The sequence below is a fragment of the Symphalangus syndactylus genome, chromosome 18 (assembly GCF_028878055.3).
Source record: "Symphalangus syndactylus isolate Jambi chromosome 18, NHGRI_mSymSyn1-v2.1_pri, whole genome shotgun sequence".
NCBI classification, from domain to species: Eukaryota; Metazoa; Chordata; class Mammalia; order Primates; family Hylobatidae; genus Symphalangus; species Symphalangus syndactylus.
The window spans coordinates 84,788,891-84,811,059 of NC_072440.2; the positions used below are offsets into that span (position 1 = coordinate 84,788,891).

Below are 22,169 nucleotides of genomic sequence, written 5' to 3' on the forward strand. Positions count from 1 at the left end.
GGGAAATGCCAAGTGTTGGTCAGGTAGCAGAAGACAGTAACAAGGAGAAAGGATAGACCAGAACTTTTTCTCTGTCTTACTTTTGTTGCCCAAGCTGGAGTGCAATGACGCAATCTCAGCTCACTGCAACCTCCGCCTCCCAGGTTCAAGCGATTCTCCTGCCTCAGACCCCTAAGTAATTGGGATTACAGGCATGTGCCACCACACCTGACTTATTTTTCTGTATTTAGTAGAGACAGGGTTTCACCATGTTTGTCAGGCTGTTCTCAAACTCCCGACCTCAGGTGATCCATGTACTTCGGCCTCCCACAGTGTTGGGATTACAAAGATGAGCCACTGCGCCCAACCTAGGCCAGAACTTTTTTTTTTTTCTGAGGCAGAGTCTCGCTCTGTCACCCAGGCTGGAGTGCAGTGGCGCAATCTTGGCTCACTGCAACCTCCACCTCTCAGATTTAAGCAATTCTCCTGCCTCAGCCTCCTGAGTAGCTGGGATTACAGGTGCACACCACCATGCCCGGCTAATTTTTTGTATTTGTAGTAGAGACAGGGTTTCGCCATGTTGGCCAGACTGGTCTCGAACTCCTGACCTTGTGATCCGCCTGCCTAGGCCTCCCAAAGTTCTGGGATTACAGGCATGAGCCACTGCGCCTGGCCTAGGCCAGAACTTTTGTTGGGGTTTCTAAGGGTAAGGCAAGGCAGGGCAAAGAGTTTAGGGTTGGCTAGTTTGAATAACTCCTGCAGGCTCTAAACTTTAGGGATGGTCCCTAATTGCCTGCGATGATTAAGGCAAAAGAATATTGCTTCTTGTGATGTACAGGCCAGATAGGGGAGGTATAGCGCTGGACTGGTCAGTTTATGTATCAAAGGAATGTTTTGGCTGGGTGTGGTGGCTCATACCTATAATCCCAGCACTTTGAGAGGCCTAGGCAGGCGGATCACTTGAGGTCAGGAGTTTGAGACCAGCCTGGCCAATATGGTGAAACTCCAGTCTCTACTAAAAATACAAAAATTAGCGGGGTGTGGTGGCCTGCGCCTGTAGTCTCAGCTACTCAGGAGGCCGAAGCATGAGAATTGCTTGAACCCAGGAGGCGGAGGTTGCAGCGAGCCAAGATGGCACCACTGCACTCCAGCCTATGTGACAGAGCAAGACTCCATCTCAAAAAAAAAAAAAAAAAAAAAAAAGTCCTTTGCTATCTCTAATTGGTTAGCATTGGAAGGGCAGTCTCTCCCAGCCAGAAAGGGTTTTATAAGATGTCAAAATACAGGCCAGGTGCGGTGGCTCACGCCTGTAATCCCAGCTCTTTGGGAGGCCGAGGCAGGCGGATCACCTGAGGTCAGGAGTTCAAGACCAGCCTGGCCAACATGGGGAAACCAAGTCTCTGCTAAAAAATACAAAAATTAGCCGAGTGTGTTGGCAGGCGCCTGCAATTCCAGCTTCTCAGCAGGCTGAGGCAGGGAGAATTGCTTGAACCCAGAGGAGGAGGTTGCAGTGAGCCAAGATCGTGCCACTGCACTCCAGCCTCAGTGACAGAGCAAGACTCCAACTCAAAAAAAAAAAAAAATGTCAAAATATGGCCTGGCACTTTGTAATCCCAGCACTTTGGGAGGCCGAGGTGGGCGGATCACGAGGATCAGAAGATCCAGAACATCCTGGCTAACACGATGAAAACCTGTCTCTACTAAAATTACAAAAAAAAACATGGATGTGGTGGCACACACCTGTAGTCACAGCTACTTGGGAGGCTGAGGTAGGAGAATCACTTGAACCTGGGAGGTGGAGGTTGCAGTGAGCTGAGATCATGCCACTGCACTCCAGCCTGGATGACAGAGTGAGACTTTGTCTGAAAAAAAAAAAAGTCAAAATATTATCATCTACAGAAAATATATATATAAATTAATGAGTATAAAGGGGAATAAGAACTAGCCCAGAATCCCAGAAATGGACTCTCCTCTTCTTTTTTAGTACCTTCAAAATATTTGAGTTCCTTCTTTCTTAGCCCTAAATCTTGTCCCTGAGATTTTTTGCTATCTCTCTGGATCAATCTTTCACCTTTAATCACAACCAAGAAGGAATATGGTATCAAAACTGCTTAGCTTTTAAAGGTATCATTTCATGAATATATAATATCAAGATGTATATGAATCACATGTATATGAAGAAAGGGTCAAAAACAATTAGATCCAGGCACAGCAGCATGCACCTACTCAGGAGGCTGAGGTGGGAGGATTGCCTGAGCCCAGGAGTTTGAGGCCAGCCTGGGTAACATAGGAAGACCATATAAATTTATAATATGCAATATAAATACGAGCATATTGGCATATTTTGGATGATCTAGATTAACACTTTTTTGAGTGGTCTTCAGTTCACATTCAAATTTACAACTGAACTGATGTCACATTATACTCTAAAGTTAGAGCATTTAATTTTTTTTTTTTTTTTGAGATGGAGTCTTGCTCTGTTGCCCAGGCTGGAGTGCAATGGCGCGATCTCAGCTCACTGCAACCTCCACCTCCCAGGTTCAAGCAATACTCCTGCCTCAGCCTCCCAAGTAGCTGGGATTACAGGCGCCTGCCTCCACCCCCACCTAATTTTTGTATTTTTAGTAGCGGCAGGGTTTCACCATATTGGCCAGGCTGGTGTCGAACTCCTGACTTCAGGTGATCCGGCTGCTTCGGCCTTCCAAAGTGCTGGGGTTACAAGTGTGAGCCACCATGCCCACCCACATTTAACCTTTAAGGCAATGTCTCCCAGGCTGGCAACATTCCCAGAGATCTATAATTACATGCCTCAGGGTTCATAATTTCTTTTTTTTTTTTTTTGAGATGGAGTTTTGCACTGTCACCCAGACTGGAGTGCAGTGGCACAATCTCAGTTCACTGCAACTTCTGCCTCTCAGGTTCATGTGATTCTCCTGCCTCAGCGTCCCAAGTAGCTGGAATTACAGGCATGTGCCACCATGCCCTGCTAATTTTGTAGTTTTAGTAGAGACAGGGTTTCTTTTTTTTTTTTTTCTGAGACAAAGTCTCACTCTGTTGCCCAGGCTGGAGTGCAATGGCATGATCTCAGCTCACTGCAACCTCTGCCTCCTGGGTTGAAGCGATTCTCCGCCCCAACCTCCCAAGTAGCTGGGATTACAGGTGCGCACCACCACGCCCAGGTAATTTTTGTATTTTTAGTAGAGACGGGGTTTCACCACGTTGGTCAAGCTGATCTCGAACTCCTGACCTCGTGATCCGCCTGCCTCAGCCTCCCAAAGTGCCGAGATTACAGGCATGAACCACCGTGCCCAGCCAGACGGGGTTTCACCATACTGGTCAAGCTGGTCTTGAACTCTTGACCTTAGGTGATCCACCCACCTCAGTCTCTTAAAGTGCTGGGATTACAGGTGTGAGCCACCATGCCCACCATACAAACCCTTTTTTCATGTGGACTAACACCTCAAGTACATGTTCAGGAGCTGGCTCTATTACCATGTCTGATTAGGCAGACTTTTGCAGCTCGTACTTTAAAGACAGACTCAGCATTATCAATCGATCTATGAATACAGTATTGCATTTTGGGTTTTTTTGTTTTTTTTTTTTAAACAGAGTCTCGCTCTGTCGCCCAGGCTGGGGTGCAGTGGCGCGATCTCGGCTCACCGCAAGCTCCACCTTCTGGGTTCATGCCATTCTCCTGCCTCAGCCTCCCGAATAGCTGGGACTACAGGCGCCCGCCACCATGCCCAGCTAATTTTTTGTATTTTTTTAGTAGAGATGGGGTTTCAGTATGTTAGCCAGGCTGGTCTCGATCTCCTGACCTCATGATCCACCCGCTTCGGCCTCCCAAAGTGCTGGGATTACAGGCGTGAGCCACCGTGCCCGGCCTTTTTTTTTTTTTAAATTTTTTCTTTCTCCCTTCTAGTCAAAGCATGAAACCTTTATGTCATTGGAAATATACTGTAGTGACTTTGAGGGGAATAGGATGGGGAGGGGATAATCTTCAAACTCTTCCTCTTTTTTCACCTCTTTCCATGATCCCCCTTAGTATCTATCTCCCCTCTCTGTAACATCATTGCTCTCCCAGTGCCTTACTTCTTCCTTGAGTCACTGTGTGTGTGTGTGTGTGTGTGTGTGTGTGTGTTTATGTAGTATTTTTAGTAGAGACAGGGTTTCGCCATGTTGGCCAGGCTGGTCTCGAACTATTGACCTCAAGTGATCCGCCTGCCTCGGCCTCCCAAAGTGCTGGGATTACGGGCGTGAGCCACTGTGCCCAGCCTCGAGTTATATTTTCTTTTCCACTTTTTTTCTTGTCTTTTTTTTTTTCCCATTTATTTTCAGGCCACCTCCTATTTTTTGTGAACACAATTAGATGTGGCTTCCATTCCATATTTAGTGTGTGTGTATGGACACTTAATAAACAGCAGTCTTTCGTTGAATAATATACAACATTTATGGATAACTCAGCACTTTACGTTCAATTCCTCTTATCCTTAAAGCAACCTTGAAGAGTAGATGCTGTATGTCTGTCTTGCACATGAACTTAGCCTGAGAGGGAATAAGTAACTTGTGAAAGATCTCATAGGTAATACGTGGCAAAATTCATGCTCTTTAAACAATGTCACATTCTATTCTTACGAAAAAACAAAGGCCAAAAAGAAAGAAAGAAAAAAAAGAAGCCGGGCACAGTGGCCCATGTCTGTGGTCCTGGCTATTTGGGAGGCTAAAGTGGAAGGATTGCTTGATCCCAGAAGTTCAAGACCAGCCTCAGCAACATAGCAAGACCTCATTTCTTAGAAGAAGGAGGAAGAGGAGGAGCAGAAGGAGAAGAAAGAAGAGGCTGAGTAATTTTTGTTGTTGTTGTTTTGTTCATTTGTTTGTTTTTTGAGACAGGGTCTTGCTCTGTTGCCCAGGCTGGAGTGCAGTGACACCATCTCAGCTCACTGCAACCAAAGCTGAGTAATTTTATATGCTTCCTCTACACTGCTTTGGTCAGAGATCTCATTTAGGTTCCTGGCAACCTGCAAGCCTAATTAACATCTTTCCACTCTCATGGCTTAACTTCAATCTAATATTTCAATGTTTTTATATTTAGTTGTCACCCTAAACTGAACCACTGTTTTCCCCCCAAAACTAGCATCCCCTCAAACTGCACCTTTTTCTGTTAATGGCTCCACCACATTTTGTTATGCAGAGTCAAAATCTTGGTGTTATTCATTAATTCAACAAATATTTAAATATTATTCAGCACATACAACTTTGCAAGGGATGCTGGAAAACACAATGGTAAGTTTAATGGAACTTCTGCCTTCATAAAGGCTTATATTCTATCAGGAAAGACAAACAAGTGTGGACCCAAACTAGTTTAGTGATAGTAGAGAAGATTTCCTAGAGAAAGTGATGGTCAAGAGGGGTGTGGAAAGGTGTGCTCCATGGGTAAAAGTGTAAGAGAAAGCATGGCTTTAGATGCACCCAAAGACATTGCTGAAGAGAGTTGTAGGAGAAATGGAGAGTTAAAGAGAGGCATACGTGAATCTGGATGATTAGCACGAAGGGTCTTGTAAATTATAAGGAATTTGGACTATCTGAAGAGCGTGAAGAAGCCATGATTAGTTTTATGTTTTTAAAGAATCTTTTTTTTTTTTTTTTTGAGACAGAGTCTCACTCTGTCGCCCAGGCTGCAGTGCAGTGGCGCGATCTCCACTCACTGCAAGCTCCGCCTCCTGGGTTCACGCCATTCTCCTGCCTCAGCCTCCCAAGTAGCTGGGACTACAGGCACCCGCCATCATGCCCGGCTATTTTTTTGTATTTTTAGTAGAGACGGGGTTTCACTGTGTTAGCCAGGATGGTCTTGATCTCCTGACCTCGTGATCCGCCCGCCTTGGCCTCCCAAAGTGCTGGGATTACAGGCATGAGCCACCGCGCCCGGCCCGAATCTTTTTTTTTTTTTTTTTTTGAGACGGAGTTGCTCTGTCACCCAGTCTGGAGTGCAGTGGCACCATCTCGGCTCACTGCAACCTCCGCCTCTGGGGTTCAAGCGATTCTCCTGCCTTAGCCTCTCAAGTAGCTGGGATTACAGGAGCGCGCCACTACACCTGGCTAATTTTTGTATTTTTAGTAGAGACGGGTTTCACATGTTGGCCAGGCTGGTCTCGAACTTCTGGCCTCAAGTGTTCCACCACCCCCCGCCCCCCGCCCCGCCTTGGCCTCCCAAAGTGCTGGGATTACAAGTGTGAGCCACTATGCCCGGCCGAAAAGAATCAATTTTGTCATAGTTTGCAGAATTTCTCCTTCTCTCTCCATCCTTTGAATCCAATTTATTACCAAATCTGTCTTATTTGTTATTGTCTAATTTGTCCTTTCATCTGGATTCCCATTGCCACCCTGCCTGCTACCACCTTACTCCCAGCTCTTCTCATCTCCTGCTTAGAGCAAGAGCTCTCTAACCAGTAGCAGTGCCCCAGGCTGGGCGCGGTGGCTCACGCCTGTAATCTCAGCACTTTGGGAGGCTGAGGCGGGTAGATCACGAAGTCAGGAGTTCTAGACCAGCCTGGCCAACATGGTGAAACCCCATCTCTACTAAAAATACAAAAATTAGCCAGGCGTGGAATCCTAGCTACTCGGGAGGCTGAGGCAGGAGAATCGCTTGAATCCAGGAGGCAGAGGTTGCAGTGAGCCAAGATAGCGCCACTGCACTGCAGCCTGGGCAACAAGAGCGAAACTCTGTCTTAAAAAAAAAAAAAAAACAGTAGGCCAGGTGCGGTGGCTCACGCCTGTAATCCCAGCACTTTGGGAGGCCGAGGCAGGCGGATCACGAGGTCAGGAGATGGAGACCATCCTGGCTAACACGGTGAAACCTCGTCTCTACTAAAAATACAAAAAATTAGCTGGGCATGGTGGTGGGCGCCTGTAGTCCCAGCTACTCGGGAGGCTGAGGCAGGAGAACGGCGTGAACCCGGGAGGCGGAGTTTGCAGCCTGGGCGACAGAGCGAGACTCTGTCTCAAAAACAAACAAACAAACAAACAAAAAACAACAACACAACAGTACCCCAGACTCTCTCCCTCCAATGTACACTGCATACAAAGACTAGACAAACGATGCCAAAGGTTACACCAGGACGACAATGAAGTCCAAGTTACTCATCTTGGCCCTTCTTTTTATCAAGCTAGCTAGTTAATATTACCACTTAGAATCATTCTCCGAGGCCAGCCAGCTTCCTCAAAAATCCTCCCCAAATGCAGTTCACATTCTTCCCTCACTCCTCCAAACCTTATAACATTATTCCCTGGATGGCATAATGCAATCCAGAGGCATCCTCTCTGAGAGTCTACATCCTTTCAATCCTCCAAGAAACAGCTCCTCCTCCCATCCTTGAGCTTTTCTCACCCAGAATAGGCTGTACCAAACATTTCTACATTTGTTTGTTTGTTTTGTTTTGTTTTTGAGACGGAGTCTCGCTGTCGCCCAGGCTGGAGTGCAGTGGCGCGATCTCGGCTCACTGCAGGCTCCGCCCCCCGGGGTTCACGCCTTTCTCCTGCCTCAGCCTCCCAAGTAGCTGGGAATACGGGCGCCCGCCACCACGCCCGGCTAATTTTTTTTTTTTTTTTTTTTTTTTTTTGTATTTTTAGTAGAGACGGGGTTTCACTGTGTTAGCCAGGATGGTCTCGATCTCCTGATCTCGTGATCCGCCCGCCTCGGCCTCCCAAAGTGCTGGGATTACAGGCGTGAGCCACCGCACCCGGCCACATTTCTACATTGTATTAACTCGAATTATATCACAGATCGAGGTCTTTGCTTTCAGAAGAGACTCACATTCTTCTCATATAGGCCTCGCAGGGCCTGGCAAGTACTTCCTAAGCTCGGAACAAATACTGGTCAACTTTAATTGAACCAAATCGGGCGGGGTTTGCGGAGTCTGAGGGTGCAACGTTGGGGAGAGGGGGATGAAAACCCTGGAGGACGGGCTGGAAACGTCGAGTCCGACACAAAAGAGGCGTCAGACAAAACGCCAAAAGGCTGGGGACTGGGAACTAAGGAAGAGGTGCCGCCAGGGGCAACCTGCCACCTCCGCAAGGCAGCGGAGTAGGACGGCGGCCTTTGGTGGGCGTGGTCGCGCCAGTCTCGCGGGAGCGGCCGTTGGGCGGGCCGTTGTCCCTGCGGGCGGGGCGAGTTGCTAAGGAAATGACTGCCCGCAGCGCCTGGCCCCTCCGCGCCTGCCGGGCGGGGTCTGGAGCGGCGCCGTTTCCGCTTCCGCTCCCTCTCAGCTCCCGTCCCGTTACCGCCTCCTGGCCGGCCTCGCGCCTTTCACCGGCACCTTGCGTCGGTCGCGCCGCGGGGCCTGCTCCTGTCGCGCGCACCCCCGGGGCTTCGGCTCCGGCACGGGTCGCGCCCAGCTTTCCTGCTCCTGAGGCCGCCGGCCAGCCGCCGCCATGGGTGCCTACCTCTCCCAGCCCAACACGGTGAAGTGCTCCGGGGACGGGGTCGGCGCCCCGCGCCTGCCGCTGCCGTACGGCTTCTCCGCCATGCAAGGCTGGCGCGTCTCCATGGAGGTGAGGAGGCAGGGGCCCATAGGCTGGCCGCTGCGGGGCGGGAATCTGACGGAGAAAGGGAACGGGGGATGGGGTCCTCCCCTGGGAAGGGTCCCAGTTGGGAGCCTGCGGCCGCAGCGGCCGTTTGCGGGGCGACAGAGACCGCGGGGTCGGGGCCGAGAGGGAGCTCCTGATGCTTGGGGACCGTGTGCCGGTGGCCAGTGGCAGCGAGGGCTCGGCCATGTGGGAAGAGGCACCTTCCGCCCACTGACCGCCCTCTCCCCGAGCTTTGGCGCCATCGTCTCGTGCCAACCTAGCCCTCCAGGCTCATCAACGGTGTGAGGTTTAGTGTGGGAGTAAAGACGCAAAGAGGGGCTATTTATTCATTTGTTTTTCAAGGGAGAGGTGAATAGATGTGAATAACTTTAAAAATTTTAATATTTAAAATATGTGATGTGGGAAGCCTCTTTTGGCTAGGAGTTTGACAGTGAAAGGAAGCCCGGGCAGAGTCTGTTTCACGTTCTGGTTGCCTGGCCTTGGGCTCCTGCATGTTAATTTCAGAGGCTGGACCCAACCTCCAGGAGTTGTCACTCATTTGCACTCTTTTCAGGGCCTTTTACTAACTTTGGAAAACTTGAATTATATCAGTCCCTAGATTTTCCTTTTTATTATGCTTGGTTTTCTTTCTCTCTTAGGATTTCTCTAAAACTTAATCAGTAATTGTCATTTGCCTGTAATTGTTGTAGTTTATCGTTTCTTTGCTTGTAAGTCATTTCATCAATTTTTTTCATCACAACCTACCTGCAAAGAGCTTTTCTAGAAAATTTTACTCTGAACAAAAGCGGAAAAGAAAAATATGGGGGGGAAAGTAGTAGTATTAGGTAAAACTTGATGTGAAACCGCAAAAGAGAAGAGGGAAAACTGCTGTAGGTAGGAAAGGGAGGAAGACGGGTTAACCGTGTCTTTGTGAAGAGCATTCTGAAGTCTAGGCAAAAGGGCCAGGGAAATACTCTGTCTGGTATTAAGGGTTTATCCACCTACCGGGTGGGCTTCAGGTAACAGCGAAATACTGTCTCTCTTGGGAATTGTTTCAAATCCCTCGCTCCTCCCTGTGGTTAGCTCTGGAATGACACTATGAACTTAAATGTTTTGTTTTGCGATTCAAATTTTATACTCATAACTGACCTTAATAACAATTTTATAATTAGGTATAAAATTTCAAGATTGGAGTGGATCTTATAGTTCATCTCATCTGTTTTGGCTCCCTCTTTATTTTTTTTTTTTTGAGACGGAATTTCGCTCTTGTTGCCCAGGCTGGAATGCAATGGCGTGATCTCGGCTCACTGCAACCTCCGCCTCCCAGGTTCAAGCAATTCTCCTGCCTCAGTCTCCCCAGTAGTTGGGATTACAGGCATGTGCCACCGTGCCCGGCTTATTTTGTATTTTTAGTAGAGACAGGGTTTCTTCATGTGGATCAGGCTGGTGTTGAACTCCTGACTTAGGTGATCTGTCCGCCTCGGTCTCCCAAAGTGCTGGGCTTACAGGCATGAACCACCACACCCTGCGGCTCCCACATTTTATAGCTAAGAAATTGAGGCCCAGAAAGGTTAGGACACTGTTTTGGTGGAAAGAATTTGTAGGATCAGATTGTTGAAGACACTAGACATTGTTAATCATGTATGTCAAACTGAAGCATAGCGTTCATACTTCACCACCATACACAGTATAACTATTTGGTAGATGTAATTGTCTATTAGAAATATCTAGGCCCAGGCCGGGCGCGGTGGCTCATGCCTGTAATCCCAGCACTTTGGGAGGCCGAGACGGGCGGATCACGAGGTCAGGAGATCGAGACCATCCTGGCTAACGCGGTGAAACCCCGTCTCTACTAAAAATACAAAAAATTAGCCGGGCGCGGTGGCAGGCGCCTGTAGTCCCAGCTACTCGGGAGGCTGAGGCAGGAGAATGGTGTGAACCCGGGAGGCGGAGCGTGCAGTGAGCCGAGATTGCGCCACTGCACTCCAGCCTGGGCGACAGAGCGACACTCCACCTCAAAAAAAAAAAAAAAGAAAGAAAGAAATATCTAGGCCAGGCGCAGTGGTTCACGTCTGTAATCCCAGCATTTTGGGAGGCCCAGGCGGGCAGATCACCTGAGCTCAGGAGTTCGAGACCAGCCTGGGCGACATGGCAAAAACCCTGTCTCTACAAAAAATACAAAAATCAGCTGGGCGTGGTGGCACCCACCTGTAGTCCCAGTTACTTGGGAGGCTGAGATAGAAAATCACTTTGAGCCTGAGAGGCAGAGGCAGAGGCTTCATTGAGCCAAGATCGCCCCGCTGCACTCCAATCTGGGCGACAGAGCGAGACGCTGTCTCAAAAAATAAATGAATAGGCCTGGCTCGGTGGCTCACGCCTGTAATCCTAGCACTTTAGGAGGCTGAGGCGGGCGGATTGCCTGAGCTCAGGAGTTCGAGACCAGCCTGGACAACATGACGAAACCCCGTCTTTACTAAAATACAAAAAATTAGCCGAATGTGGTGATGCGTGCCTATAATCCTAGCTACTTGGAAGGCTGAGGCAGGAGAATCGCTTGAACTCCGGAGGCGGAGGTTGCAGTGAGCCAAGATCGTGCCACTGTACTCCAGCCTGGGTGACAGAGTGAGGCTCTGTCTCAAAAAAAAAAAAAAAAGAATAAATAAATAAATCTGGATATAGTTTCATAGGAAAGTCTTTTTGTAAAGTAGGTAGTCAAGAAGTTCCATTTCCATGGCATTTTCTGTTAACGTTGTGAGATTTGAGGTGAATATTCCATCTCGCAGTAAAACTTTTTTTCCAGGTTTCTCATTTAATATTTTTCACTTCTCTGCTGTTGTTTTTTCATTTCTTTTGTACCCTTCTTTCTACTTTTATTTACGGATTGAGTTGCTTGGCTACTCAGTGTTTCATGTTGGTTTGCCCAGTGATTCCATACTATTTGCTGCTTCTCTGTAGGGCATTTCCCTTTATTTTTGGTTTCTCCTCAATTAGAAAATGATTTTTTTGTCAGGGACGGTTTAGTGTGTAGAGATCTTACTAGACTATTCCTTACATCCTAATCTTCCTCCTGAGAGATAACTGCTTAGAGTATTAAAATCTTGCTAATGTGCTGTCTCTGAAGTTGCCCTTGTTTGAATAAATATGCCTAATCAATAGTTAAATATGCCTAATCAAATCCTCTTGAAGAGTATTGTTTGGGATCCTATTCTGCTTCATTGATAGTTTTCCTTCTGGCTTGTTTTTCTCTTCAAAGTGTAGCATAGTTTCTTTGCTATTGCAAGAAAATAACTGTGAGTTCTAGCCTCTTCCCTGAATCTTATCTTTCCAGAAAATATAAAGTACTCCCATTCCTCTGAAGCTTTAGGGCTTAATCCAAAAATTAATAAAGTTTATTTACCCTATTTGCTGGGTCCTAATGCTTCACTTGAGATAAGGTTATCATACCACTAAAGGTTGTTGACATCCTGACTGATGGATAGATTTAGCCGTAGAGAGGACTCTTGAGACAGAAATGGCAGTCATCAATAGCTGGCATTTTTACTTTCTGCCTGTTTCCAGCTTCTCTTCCTGTGTGACCAGGGTGTTGTTGTTGTGTGTTTTGTTTTGTTTTGTTTTTGAGACGGAGTTTCTATCTTGTTGTCCAGGCTCAAGTACAATGGCATGATCTCGGCTCACTGCCACCTCTGCCTCCCGGGTTCAAGCGATTCTTCTGCCTCAGCCTCCTGAGTAGCTGGGATTACAGGCATGCGCCACCACGCCTGGCTAATTTTGTATTTTTAGTAGAGACGGGGTTTCTCCATGTTGGTCAGGCTGGTCTCGAACTTCTGACCTCAGGTGAGCGGCCCGCCTCTGCCTCCCAAAATGCTGTGAGCCACCAAGCCCAGCAATCAGGGTGTTTTGAGAAAAGATAATCAAAATACCACAGGCCAGTTGAGGCGGCTTACGCCTGTAATCCTAGCACTTTGGGAGGCCGAGGGGGACAGATCACCTGAGGTCAGTTCAAGACCAGCCTAGCCAACATGGTGAAACCCCGTCTCTACTAAAAATACAAAAATTAGCCAGAGGCCAGAGAATTGCTTGAATAGGAAGGCCAGTGAGCCAAGATCTCACCGCTGCACTCCAGCCAGGGTGACAGACTCCGTCTCAAAAAACAAACAAAAAAAACACCACAGTTGATGTTCCCCTCCCTCCTCCTTTCTCCATGAAAAAAGTGGATGAGGTATGTACTTTGGGATTAAGAGGTAGGCACTGGGCACGGTGGCTCATGCCTGTAATCCCAGCACTTTGGGAGGCCGAGGCGGGCAGATCACGAGGTCAAGAGATCGAGATCATTCTGGCCAATATGGTGAAACCCTGTCTCTTCTAAAATACAAGAATTAGCTGGGCTTGGTGGCGCGTGCCTGTAGTCCCAGCTATTCCAGAGGCTGAGGCAGGAGAATCGCTTGAACCTGGGAGGCGGAGGTTGCAGTGAGCCGAGATCGCACCACTGCACTCCAGCCTGGGCGACAGGGCAAGACTCCATCTTAAAAAAAAAAAAAAAAAAAAGAGGTAGGTTGTGGAGGGTTGCCTGAGAAATATATAAGGTAAGGCCATTGAGTTTTTGTTGGCTAAATAAGAAGTCAAATCTGAAAATAGATTCAGTTGGTGTAGTCTTCTTTTTTTTTTTTTTTTTGGAGACGGAGTCTTGCACTGTTGCTCGGGCTAGAGTATAATGGCATGATCTTGGCTCACTGCAACCTCTGCCTCCTGAGTTCAAGTGATTCTCCTGCCTCAGCTTCCCAAGTAGCTGGGATTGCAGGCGCCTGCCACCATGCCCGGCTAATTTTTTGTACTTTTAATAAAGACAGAGTTTCACTATGTTGGCCGGGCTGGTCTCCAACTCCTGACCTCTTGATCAACCCGCCTCGGCCTCCCAAAGTGCTGGCATTACAGGCGTGAGCCACCATGCCTGGCCCATCAGTTGATGTAGTCTTAAGGGGACAAGAGTACATTTAACATTTGGTTGTGAGGTTCTCTGGAAGTGACAAAACTGCTTTCTATGGAGAGATAGGAATTATTTTTTTTTTTTTGAAACGGAGTCTCGCATTGTCACCTGGGCTGGAGTGCAGTGGCTTGATCTTGGCTCACTGAAACCTCCGCCTCCTGGGTTCAAGTGATTCTCCTGCCTCAGCCTCCCAAATAGCTGGGATTACAGGAGTCTACCACCAGGCCAGCTAATTTTTTTTTGTATTTTTAGTGGAGACGGGATTTCGCTATGTTGGCCAGGCTGGTCTCAAGACTCCTGACCTTGTGATCCGCCTGCCTCGGCCTCCCAAAGTGCTGGGATTACAGATGTGAGCCACCGTGCCCGGCCAGAAATTTTTTGTCCTATAAATCATATTTTCCTTTTATTAAAGGCAGTGTCAATATCTACAGTATAATTTTGAGTAGGCTGGCTATTTATTGCTGTGTAGAAGCTGGCTTATTAATGGTCAAGGGGTCGTCTGGAATTAACTATAAAGATAGTATTGAGCAGAAAATTCTTAAAATACCTGCATATTAGTTTCAGTCATTAAATTAATGGAAAAATATAAAAAGAAGTATCACAAGTATGCTATGGAGTTCTACCTTAGGGCATTGAAGTTTGAAAAGCATTTATTTTCTTATCTCCAGATTAGCATCTCATATCAATAGCTAATAGCTTAAAGCGCTTTTTACTTACTAAACCAGGTTAGAATTTCTCCCTTTTTTTTTTAGACGGAGTCTCACTCTGTCACCCAGGCTGGAGTGCAGTGGTGTGATCTCGGCTCACTGGCCTTCCTGTTCAAGTGATTCTCCGGCCTCAGCCTCCTGAGTAGCTAGGATTACAGGCATGTGCCACGACACTTGGCTTATTTTTTGTATTTTTAGTAGAGATGGGGTTTCTCCATGTTGGTCAGGCTGGTCTCGAACTCCTGACCTCAGGTGATCCGCTGGCCTCCGCCTCCCAAAGTGCTGGGATTACAGGCATGAGCTACCTCACCTTGCCAGAATTTCTTTGTCTAGAATGTGGTTAAGCAACTTTTATAAAAACGCATTATTTGCATTTGATTAGCATGCAGTACCCATTCACAGTTCAAAGCTAGTATAGAATTATATCACATGTATGCCCATGAGCATGGAGAAACTATTTTCTTTTTCTTTTGTTTTTTTAAGTTGGAGTTTTGCTCTTGTTGTCCAGGCTGGAGTGCAATGATGGGATCTCGGCTCACTGCAGCTTCCGCCTCCTGGGTCCTAGCAATTCGCCTACCCCAGCCTCCCAAGTAGCTGGGATTACAGGCACTCGCCACCATGCCCGGCTAACTTTTTTGTATTTTTAGTAGAGAAGGGGTTTTGCCATGCAGGCCAGTCTGGTCTTGAACTTCTGGCCTCAAGTGATCTGCCCGCCTCAGCCTCCCAAAGTGCTGGGATTACAGGCATGAGCCACCGTGCCTGGCCTTTTTATTTTTAAAATTATTTATGTATTTATTTTGAAACAGGATCTCACTCTTGCCCATGCTTGAGTGGTAAGGAGTATAGGATTTCTTGTGCCGGTTCCTTCACATCCTCACTACACTTATCTACCTTTACAGTGGCTCGATCATAGCTCACTGCATAGCCTCCTGGGCTCAAGGGGTTTTCCAGCCTCAGCCTACTATAGGCACATGCCACCATGACTGGCTAATTTTTTTTTTTAGAGATAGGGCCTTGCAATGTTGCCCAGGCTGAGGAATTTTATTTATGTTTATTTATTTTATTTTATTTTATTTATTTATTTATTTATTTATTTATTTATTTATTGAGACGGAGTCTCATACTGTCACCCAGGCTGGAGTGCAGTGGCGTGATCTCGGCTCACTGCAAGCTCTGCCTCCCGGGTTCATGCCATTCTCCTGCCTCAGCCTCCCGTGTAGCTGGGACTACAGGCGCCCGCCACCACGCCTGGCTAATTTTTTGTGTGTGTTTTTAGTAGAGGCAGGGTTTCACCATGTCAGCCAGGATGGTCTCGATTCCTGACCCTCGTGATCCACCCACATCGGCCTCCCAAAGTGCTGGGATTAACAGGCGTGAGCCATCGTGCCCGGCCTGTTTATTTATTTTATTTTTTAGGGTCAGGGTCTCCCTCTGTTGCTCACGCTGGAGTGCAGTGGCACGATCATAGCTCACTTGCAGTCTTGACCTCCTGGATTCAAGCAATCCTGCCTCAGCCTCCTGAGTAACTAGGACTACAGGCACGTGCCACCATGCCCAGCTAATTTTTTATTTTAGTAGAGACAGGGTCTCACTATGTTGCCCAGGCTGGTCTCAAGTGATTCTCCGGCCTTGGCCTCCCAAAGTGCTGGGATTACAGGTGTGAGCCACCATGCCTGGTCTAGAAATTATTTTATATTTTATACCATTCCCTTATAAGTTCTCAAGCAACTGGAAAATACAATCAGAACTTATTCCTCAAGATTTCAAGGATATTTTACACAAAGTTCTATTGTCTGATTCCTTAGCAGTTGTTACTACTGTTTCCCTACCTCTAATCTTCTATTGGGTTATTAGTCTTAGAATTGAATTTTGAGAGGTAAGGGCTTGAATTTGAGCATAGAAATTTATACAGGTCTGATCAGTAGTTCTTGACATTGTATTATCTGGAAACAAATCTTTAGAACTGAACTTAAGATGTTTAATGAGATTTTGTAGACAGAGTATGATTTCAGTGTAGTTGTTTTTCTTTCTAGATCTAGTTCAGAGATGAAGTATATCAACTTTTTTTTCCTTTTTGACCCAATGCTAGCAGAAAAACAACACCTTTTAATCATATTTAGTATTTGAAAATGTGTATGCAGGTTCCTTTTTATTTTATTTATTTCTTACAGGTTCCTTTTTAATCAGCTTTGATTGAGATAGAGTTCATATACTGTATGGTTCATACCATATATGGTTCATATACCATACAATATATGAACTCACTTTAAGAGTATAATTGAGTGGGTTTAAGGGTGCAATTCAGTCATTTTAAGGGTATAATTCAGTGGCTTTTAGTATATTCTTTTTTTTTTTTCTTTTTTTCTTTTTTCGAGACAGGGTCTTGCTCTGTTACTCAGGCTGGAGTGTAGTGACGCAGCCTCAGCTCACTGCCACCTTCACCTCCCAGGTTCAAGCAAATTCTCCTGCCTCAGCATCCTGAGTAGCTGGAACTACAGGCACACGCCACCACACCAAGCTAATTTTTATATTTTCAGTAGAAACAGGGTTTCACCATGTTGCCCAGGCTGGTCTCGAACTCCTGGCCTCAAGTGATCTGCCTGCCTCAGCCTCCCAAAGTACTGGGATTACAGGCATGAGCCACCATGCCTGCCTGTTTTGTAGTGTATTCAAACAGAGTCGTACCAGCTGTCACCACAATCAGTTTTAGAACCCCAAAAAGAAACTCTGTACTCTTTACCAGTCACTCCCTATCTTCCTTCCACTAACCCCTGGCATCCACTAATTTACATGACCTCTATGAATTTGCCTATTCTGAACATTTTATAAATGGAATTCTAAATACACCACCTTTTATATCTGGATGCTTTTACTAAGCATGTGCATTTTTGAAATTGACTTTGAAGCCTGTTGGCCCCTGGAAGAGTAAATTACTCTCCACCCCACTCTACCCTCAGCTTTGCCTGTAAGTTTTTTTAAAAAAATCACACATGCATTGTTGTAGTAGATTTAAGGATAAGTATTTTGCTGACCCAGGGTTCTTCTGCTTCTTTCTAGATCATTGCCTTGCAGGTTTTATTTTATAGAGCTTAATAGAATCAGAATTGTCTTTAAAACTCCAGTCTTGGCCGGGCGCGGTGGCTCACGCTTGTAATCCCAGCACTTTGGGAGGCCGAGGCGGGCGGATCACGAGGTCAAGAGATCGAGACCACGGTGAAACCCCGTCTCTACTAAAAATACAAAAAATTAGCCGGGCGCGGTGGCGGGCGTCTGTAGTCCCAGCTACTCGGAGAGGCTGAGGCAGGAGAATGGCGTGAACCCGGGAGGCGGAGCTTGCAGTGAGCCGAGATTGCGCCACTGCACTCCAGCCTGGGCGACAGAGCGAGACTCCGTCTCAGAAAAAAAAAAAAAAAAAAAAAAAAAACTCCAGTCTCATATCCAGTTATCACTCACCATCTCTTTGTTTGCAGCAATAGCCAGGCCTGGCCTAGAGGGACTTGATCTCCACTTTTGGTTTTTAGACTTTTCTTTGGCTTTTACCACCTGCTGTGTATCCTTGACCTCATACTGCTGGACTCCTTTGGATGGATACCAGCAGGATGGTTCAGGCTCCAGTGGGCACTTTTTAAAATTCTCTCCTTCTGTTCAGATAGACAGAGCTCAGGCAGATCACCAAGTCTGTTGCCTGTGTAACCAGGAAAGAGATGCTAGTTTTCTTTTAGGCACTCCCATTTGCTTCTGTTGGAACCTTCCTCACTTAGTTGATGGAAGGGAAGCAAAAGACCCAGTACTCCATCCCAAATTAATGACTTAACAATTCTTGAATTTTCTCTTATCTCCTAGTTAACTCTTTTTCTTATCTCCAGGAGGTCAATTTTAATTATTGTTATTTATTCATTTATTTTCATGGAGACAGGGTCTTACTATGTTGTCCAGGCTAGTCTTGAACCCCTGGCCTCAAGGAATCTTTTCACCTCAGCCTCCCAAAGTGCTGGAGTTACAGGCATGAGTCACCATACCCGGCCTGATATTTTTCGGTTGATGTATCATAGTTGTGCCTAAGCATAATTTTTTAATTTTAATTTTTAATTTTTGGAGACAGGGTCTCCCTCTGTCACCCAGGCTGGAGTGCAGTGATGCGATCTCAGCTCACTGCAACCTCCACCTTCTGGGTTAAAGCGATTCTCCTGCCTCAGCCTCCCGAGTAGCTGGGACTACAAGTACCCACCATCACACCCAGCTAATTTTTTGTGTGTGTATTTTAGTAGAGATGAGGTTTCGCTATGTTGCCCAGGGCAGTCTCGAGCTCCTGAGCTCAGGCAATCCGCCCGCCTCGGCCTCCCAAAGTGCTGGGATTACAGGCGTGAGCCACCACGCCTGGCCAAGCATAATATTTTTAAGTGTCATCAATGTTGTGCCATGAATCAATCAGTATTTCATTCTTTTTTATGGTTGAATAATATTCCATGGTATGGATATATCACATTTTGTTTATCCATTCATTAGTTGATAGACATTTTGGATTTCCACTTTTTTTTTTGTTTTTGTTTTTGTTTTTGCTATTAGAAATAGTGATACTATGTACAAATTTTTGTGTGGAAATATGTCCTCATATCTCTTGGTTATATACCAAAGAGTGGAATTGCTGGGTCGTATGGTAACTACGTGTTTAACATTTTGAGAAACTGCTAAACTCTTTTCCAAAGTGGCTGTACCGTTTTACATTCCTGCCAGCAATATATGAGGATGCCAGTTCCTTCACATCTTCACTACACTTATCCACCTTTTTTATAATGACTAATAGTGGGTGTGAGATGGTATCTCATTGTAGTTTTGATTTGTATTTCTCTGATGGCTAAATGGCTAATGATGTTTGAATTTTTTGTTTGAGACAGAATCTCACTCTGTCCAGGTTCAAGCGATTCTCCTGCCTCAGCCTCCCTAGCAGCTGGGATTACACCCACCCAGCTAATTTTTTGTATTTCTAGTAGAGACAGGGCATTACCATGTTGTTCAGGCTGGTGTCGAGCTCCTGACCTCAAAGGATCCGCCTCCCTGGGCCTCCCAAAGTGCTGGATTACAGGCTACAGCCACCATGCCAGGCCTTATGTTTGAACATCTTTTATGTGCTTATTGGCCATTTGTGTATCTTCTTTGGAGAAATGTCTATTCAAAGCCTTTGTCCATTTTTAATTGGATTGTCTTTTTGTCTTTTGATGTGTAAGAGTTCTTTGTATGTTTTGAATACAAGTTTGTTAGATATATGATTTGCAAATATTTTCTCTAATTTTTGTGGACTTTTGCTTTCTTTTTTTGTTTTGTTTTGTTTTTGTTGTTGTTGTTGTTGTTGGTTTTTTTTGGTCGGGGGACAGTCTTGCTCTGACCACCCAGGTTGGAATGGAGTGGCGCGATCTTGGTTCACTGCAACCTCTGCCTCCTGGGTTCAAGATATCCTGCTTCAGCCTCCCGAGTAGCTGGGACCCAGGTGTGTTATCTGGGACTCCCAGATAATTTTTTATTTTTAGTAGAGACCGGGTTTCACCATGTTCGCCAGGCTGGTCTTGAACTACTGACCTCAGGTGATCTGCCTGCCTCAGCCTCCCAAAGTGCTGGGATTACAGTCATGAGCCACTGCACCCTGGTTTTTTTTTTTTTTGCTTGCTTGCTTTCTTTTTTTTTTTTTGAGACGGAGTCTTGCTCTGTTGCCAGGCTGGAGTGCAGTGGCATGATCTCAGCTCACTGCAACCTCTGCCTCCCGGGTTCAAGCCATTCTCCTGCCTCAGCCTCCCAAGTAGCTAGGACTACAGGCACACGCCACCATGCGCAGCTAATTTTTGTATTTTTAGTAGAGACGAGGTTTCACCATGTTGGCCAGGATGGTCTCGATCTCTTGACCTCGTGATCCGCCCGCCTGGGCCTCCCAAAGTGCTAGGATTACAGACGTGAGCCACTGCACTCAGCTTCTTTTTGCTTTCTTGACGGTGTCTTTTAAACAAAAGTTTTTACTTTTGATAAAGTCCAACTTGTCTATTTTGTTTGTTTGTTTTTGTTAAGAAGCTTTGCCTAACCCAAAGTCACAAGTTTTCTCTTAGGTTTTCTTCTAAGAGTTTTATAGTTTTAGCTGTTTCTGTGATCTATTTTGAGTGAATTTTTGTGAATGTTATGAGGGAGTGATCCAACTTCATTCTTTGTGTGTGGATATCAAGTTGTCTCAGCAGTGTTTGTTTAAACCACTGTTCTTTTCCCCCATTGAATTATCTTGGCATCATTGTCAGAGATAAATTGACCATAAATGTGAGGGTTTTATTTCTGAACTCTCAAGTCCATTTCATTGGTCTACATATCCCTATGCCAGTAATACACTATCTTGGTTACTGTAGCTTTTTAGTACGTTTTGAAATGTTTTTAAAATTTGTTTTTCATCTAAATTTTAGGATTAATTTGTCAATTTCTGCACAAAGGCACCTGGGTTTCTATAGGGGTTATGCAGAATCTGTAGATCAGTTGGGGGAGTATTACAGGCGTGAGCCACCGCGCCCGGCCGACTGAGTTTTTCATAGATGTACTCTATCAGGTTTAGGAAGTTCCCTTTTATTCCTAGGTTGTTGAGTCTATTTTATATTACTTTTTTAGAGACAGTCTTGCTCTGTCACTCAGGCTGTAGCACAGTGGCTCAATCATAGCTCACTGCAGCCTTGAACTCCTAGGTTCAAGAGATCCACCTGCCTCAGCCTTCTTAGTAGCTGGGATTACATGCATGCACCACCATACTGGGCTAATTTTTTAAATTTTTTTTTTATAGAAACAGGGTCTTACTATGTTGCCCAGACTGGCATTGAGTCTTTTTATCATTAATGAGCACTGGATTTTGTCAAGTGCCTTTTATAATACCTATTGAGATGATCATAGGGTTTTGTTCTTTAGTCTCCCGATATGCTATATTGCATTAAGTGATTTTTTTGAATGTTAAACCAACCTTGCATTTTTTTGGTGTATGAGTCTTATTTGATCAATGTGTATTATCCTTTTATATGGTGCTGGATTTCGTTTGCTACTATTTTGTTGAGGATTTTTGTGTCTATATTCATAAGAGATATTGATCTGTAGTTTCTTGTAATGTCTTTGTCTGGTTTTGGAATCAGGGTAATGCTGGCCTCATAGAATGAAATGGGAAGTGTTGCCTTCTTTTCTATGTGATGGGAGAGTTTGTGAATCATTGGTATTAATTTTTCTGTAAATGTTTGGTAGAATTCACAAATAAAGCCATCTGAGCCTGGGCTCTTCTTTGTGGAAAGTTGTTGGCTTTTTTTTTTTTCTTTAAAAATTTTCATTGTGGCTGGGTGTGGTGGCTCACGCTTGTAATCCCAGCACTTTGGGAGGCCAAAATGGGTGAATCACCTGAGGTCGGGAGTTCGAGGCCAGCCTGACCAACATGGAGAAACCCCATCTCTACTAAAAATACAAAATTAGCTGGGCATGGTGGTGCATGCCTGTAATCTCAGCTACTCGGGAGGCTGAGGAGGGAGAATCACTTGAACCAGGGAGGCAGAAGTTGCGGTGATCCTAGATCATGCCATTGTACTCCAGCCTGGGCAACAAGAGCAAAACTCTGTTTCAAGAGAAACAAAAAAAGTTTTCATAAAAATTACCATCTTAGTAATTTCTTTTCTTTTCTTTTCTTTTTTTTTGGAGACAGAGTCTTGCTCTATCACCTATGCTGGAGTGCAATGGTTGCAGTCTTGGCTCACTGCAGCCTCCGCCACCTGGGCTCAAGAGATTCTCCTGCCTCAGCCTCCTGAGTAGCTGGGATTACAGGCATGCGCCACCATGCCCAGTTAATTTTTGTATTTTTAGTAGAGACGGGGTTTCTCCATGTTGACCAGGCTGGTCTCTAACTCCTCACCTCAAGTGATCTGCCTGCCTCGGCCTCCCAAAGT

At 45.8% G+C, this 22,169-nt stretch overlaps 1 protein-coding gene across 3 annotated transcripts in view; it reads left to right on the forward strand.

Annotated features, from left to right (window-relative positions):
* The first annotated feature begins 8,133 nt into the window (after positions 1-8,133).
* PPM1G (protein phosphatase, Mg2+/Mn2+ dependent 1G) overlaps positions 8,134-22,169 on the forward strand; it is a 29,903-nt gene continuing 15,867 nt past the window's right edge. For 2 of the 3 annotated variants that reach the window (XM_063623859.1, XM_063623860.1), the window contains exon 1: positions 8,192-8,526. In XM_063623859.1, coding sequence (XP_063479929.1) covers positions 8,407-8,526 — 120 coding nt within the window. In that variant the 5' untranslated portion in view covers positions 8,192-8,406. Of the gene's footprint in view, positions 8,527-22,169 lie in introns of all 3 variants that reach the window. The other variant, XM_055252196.2, reaches the window with a different exon arrangement.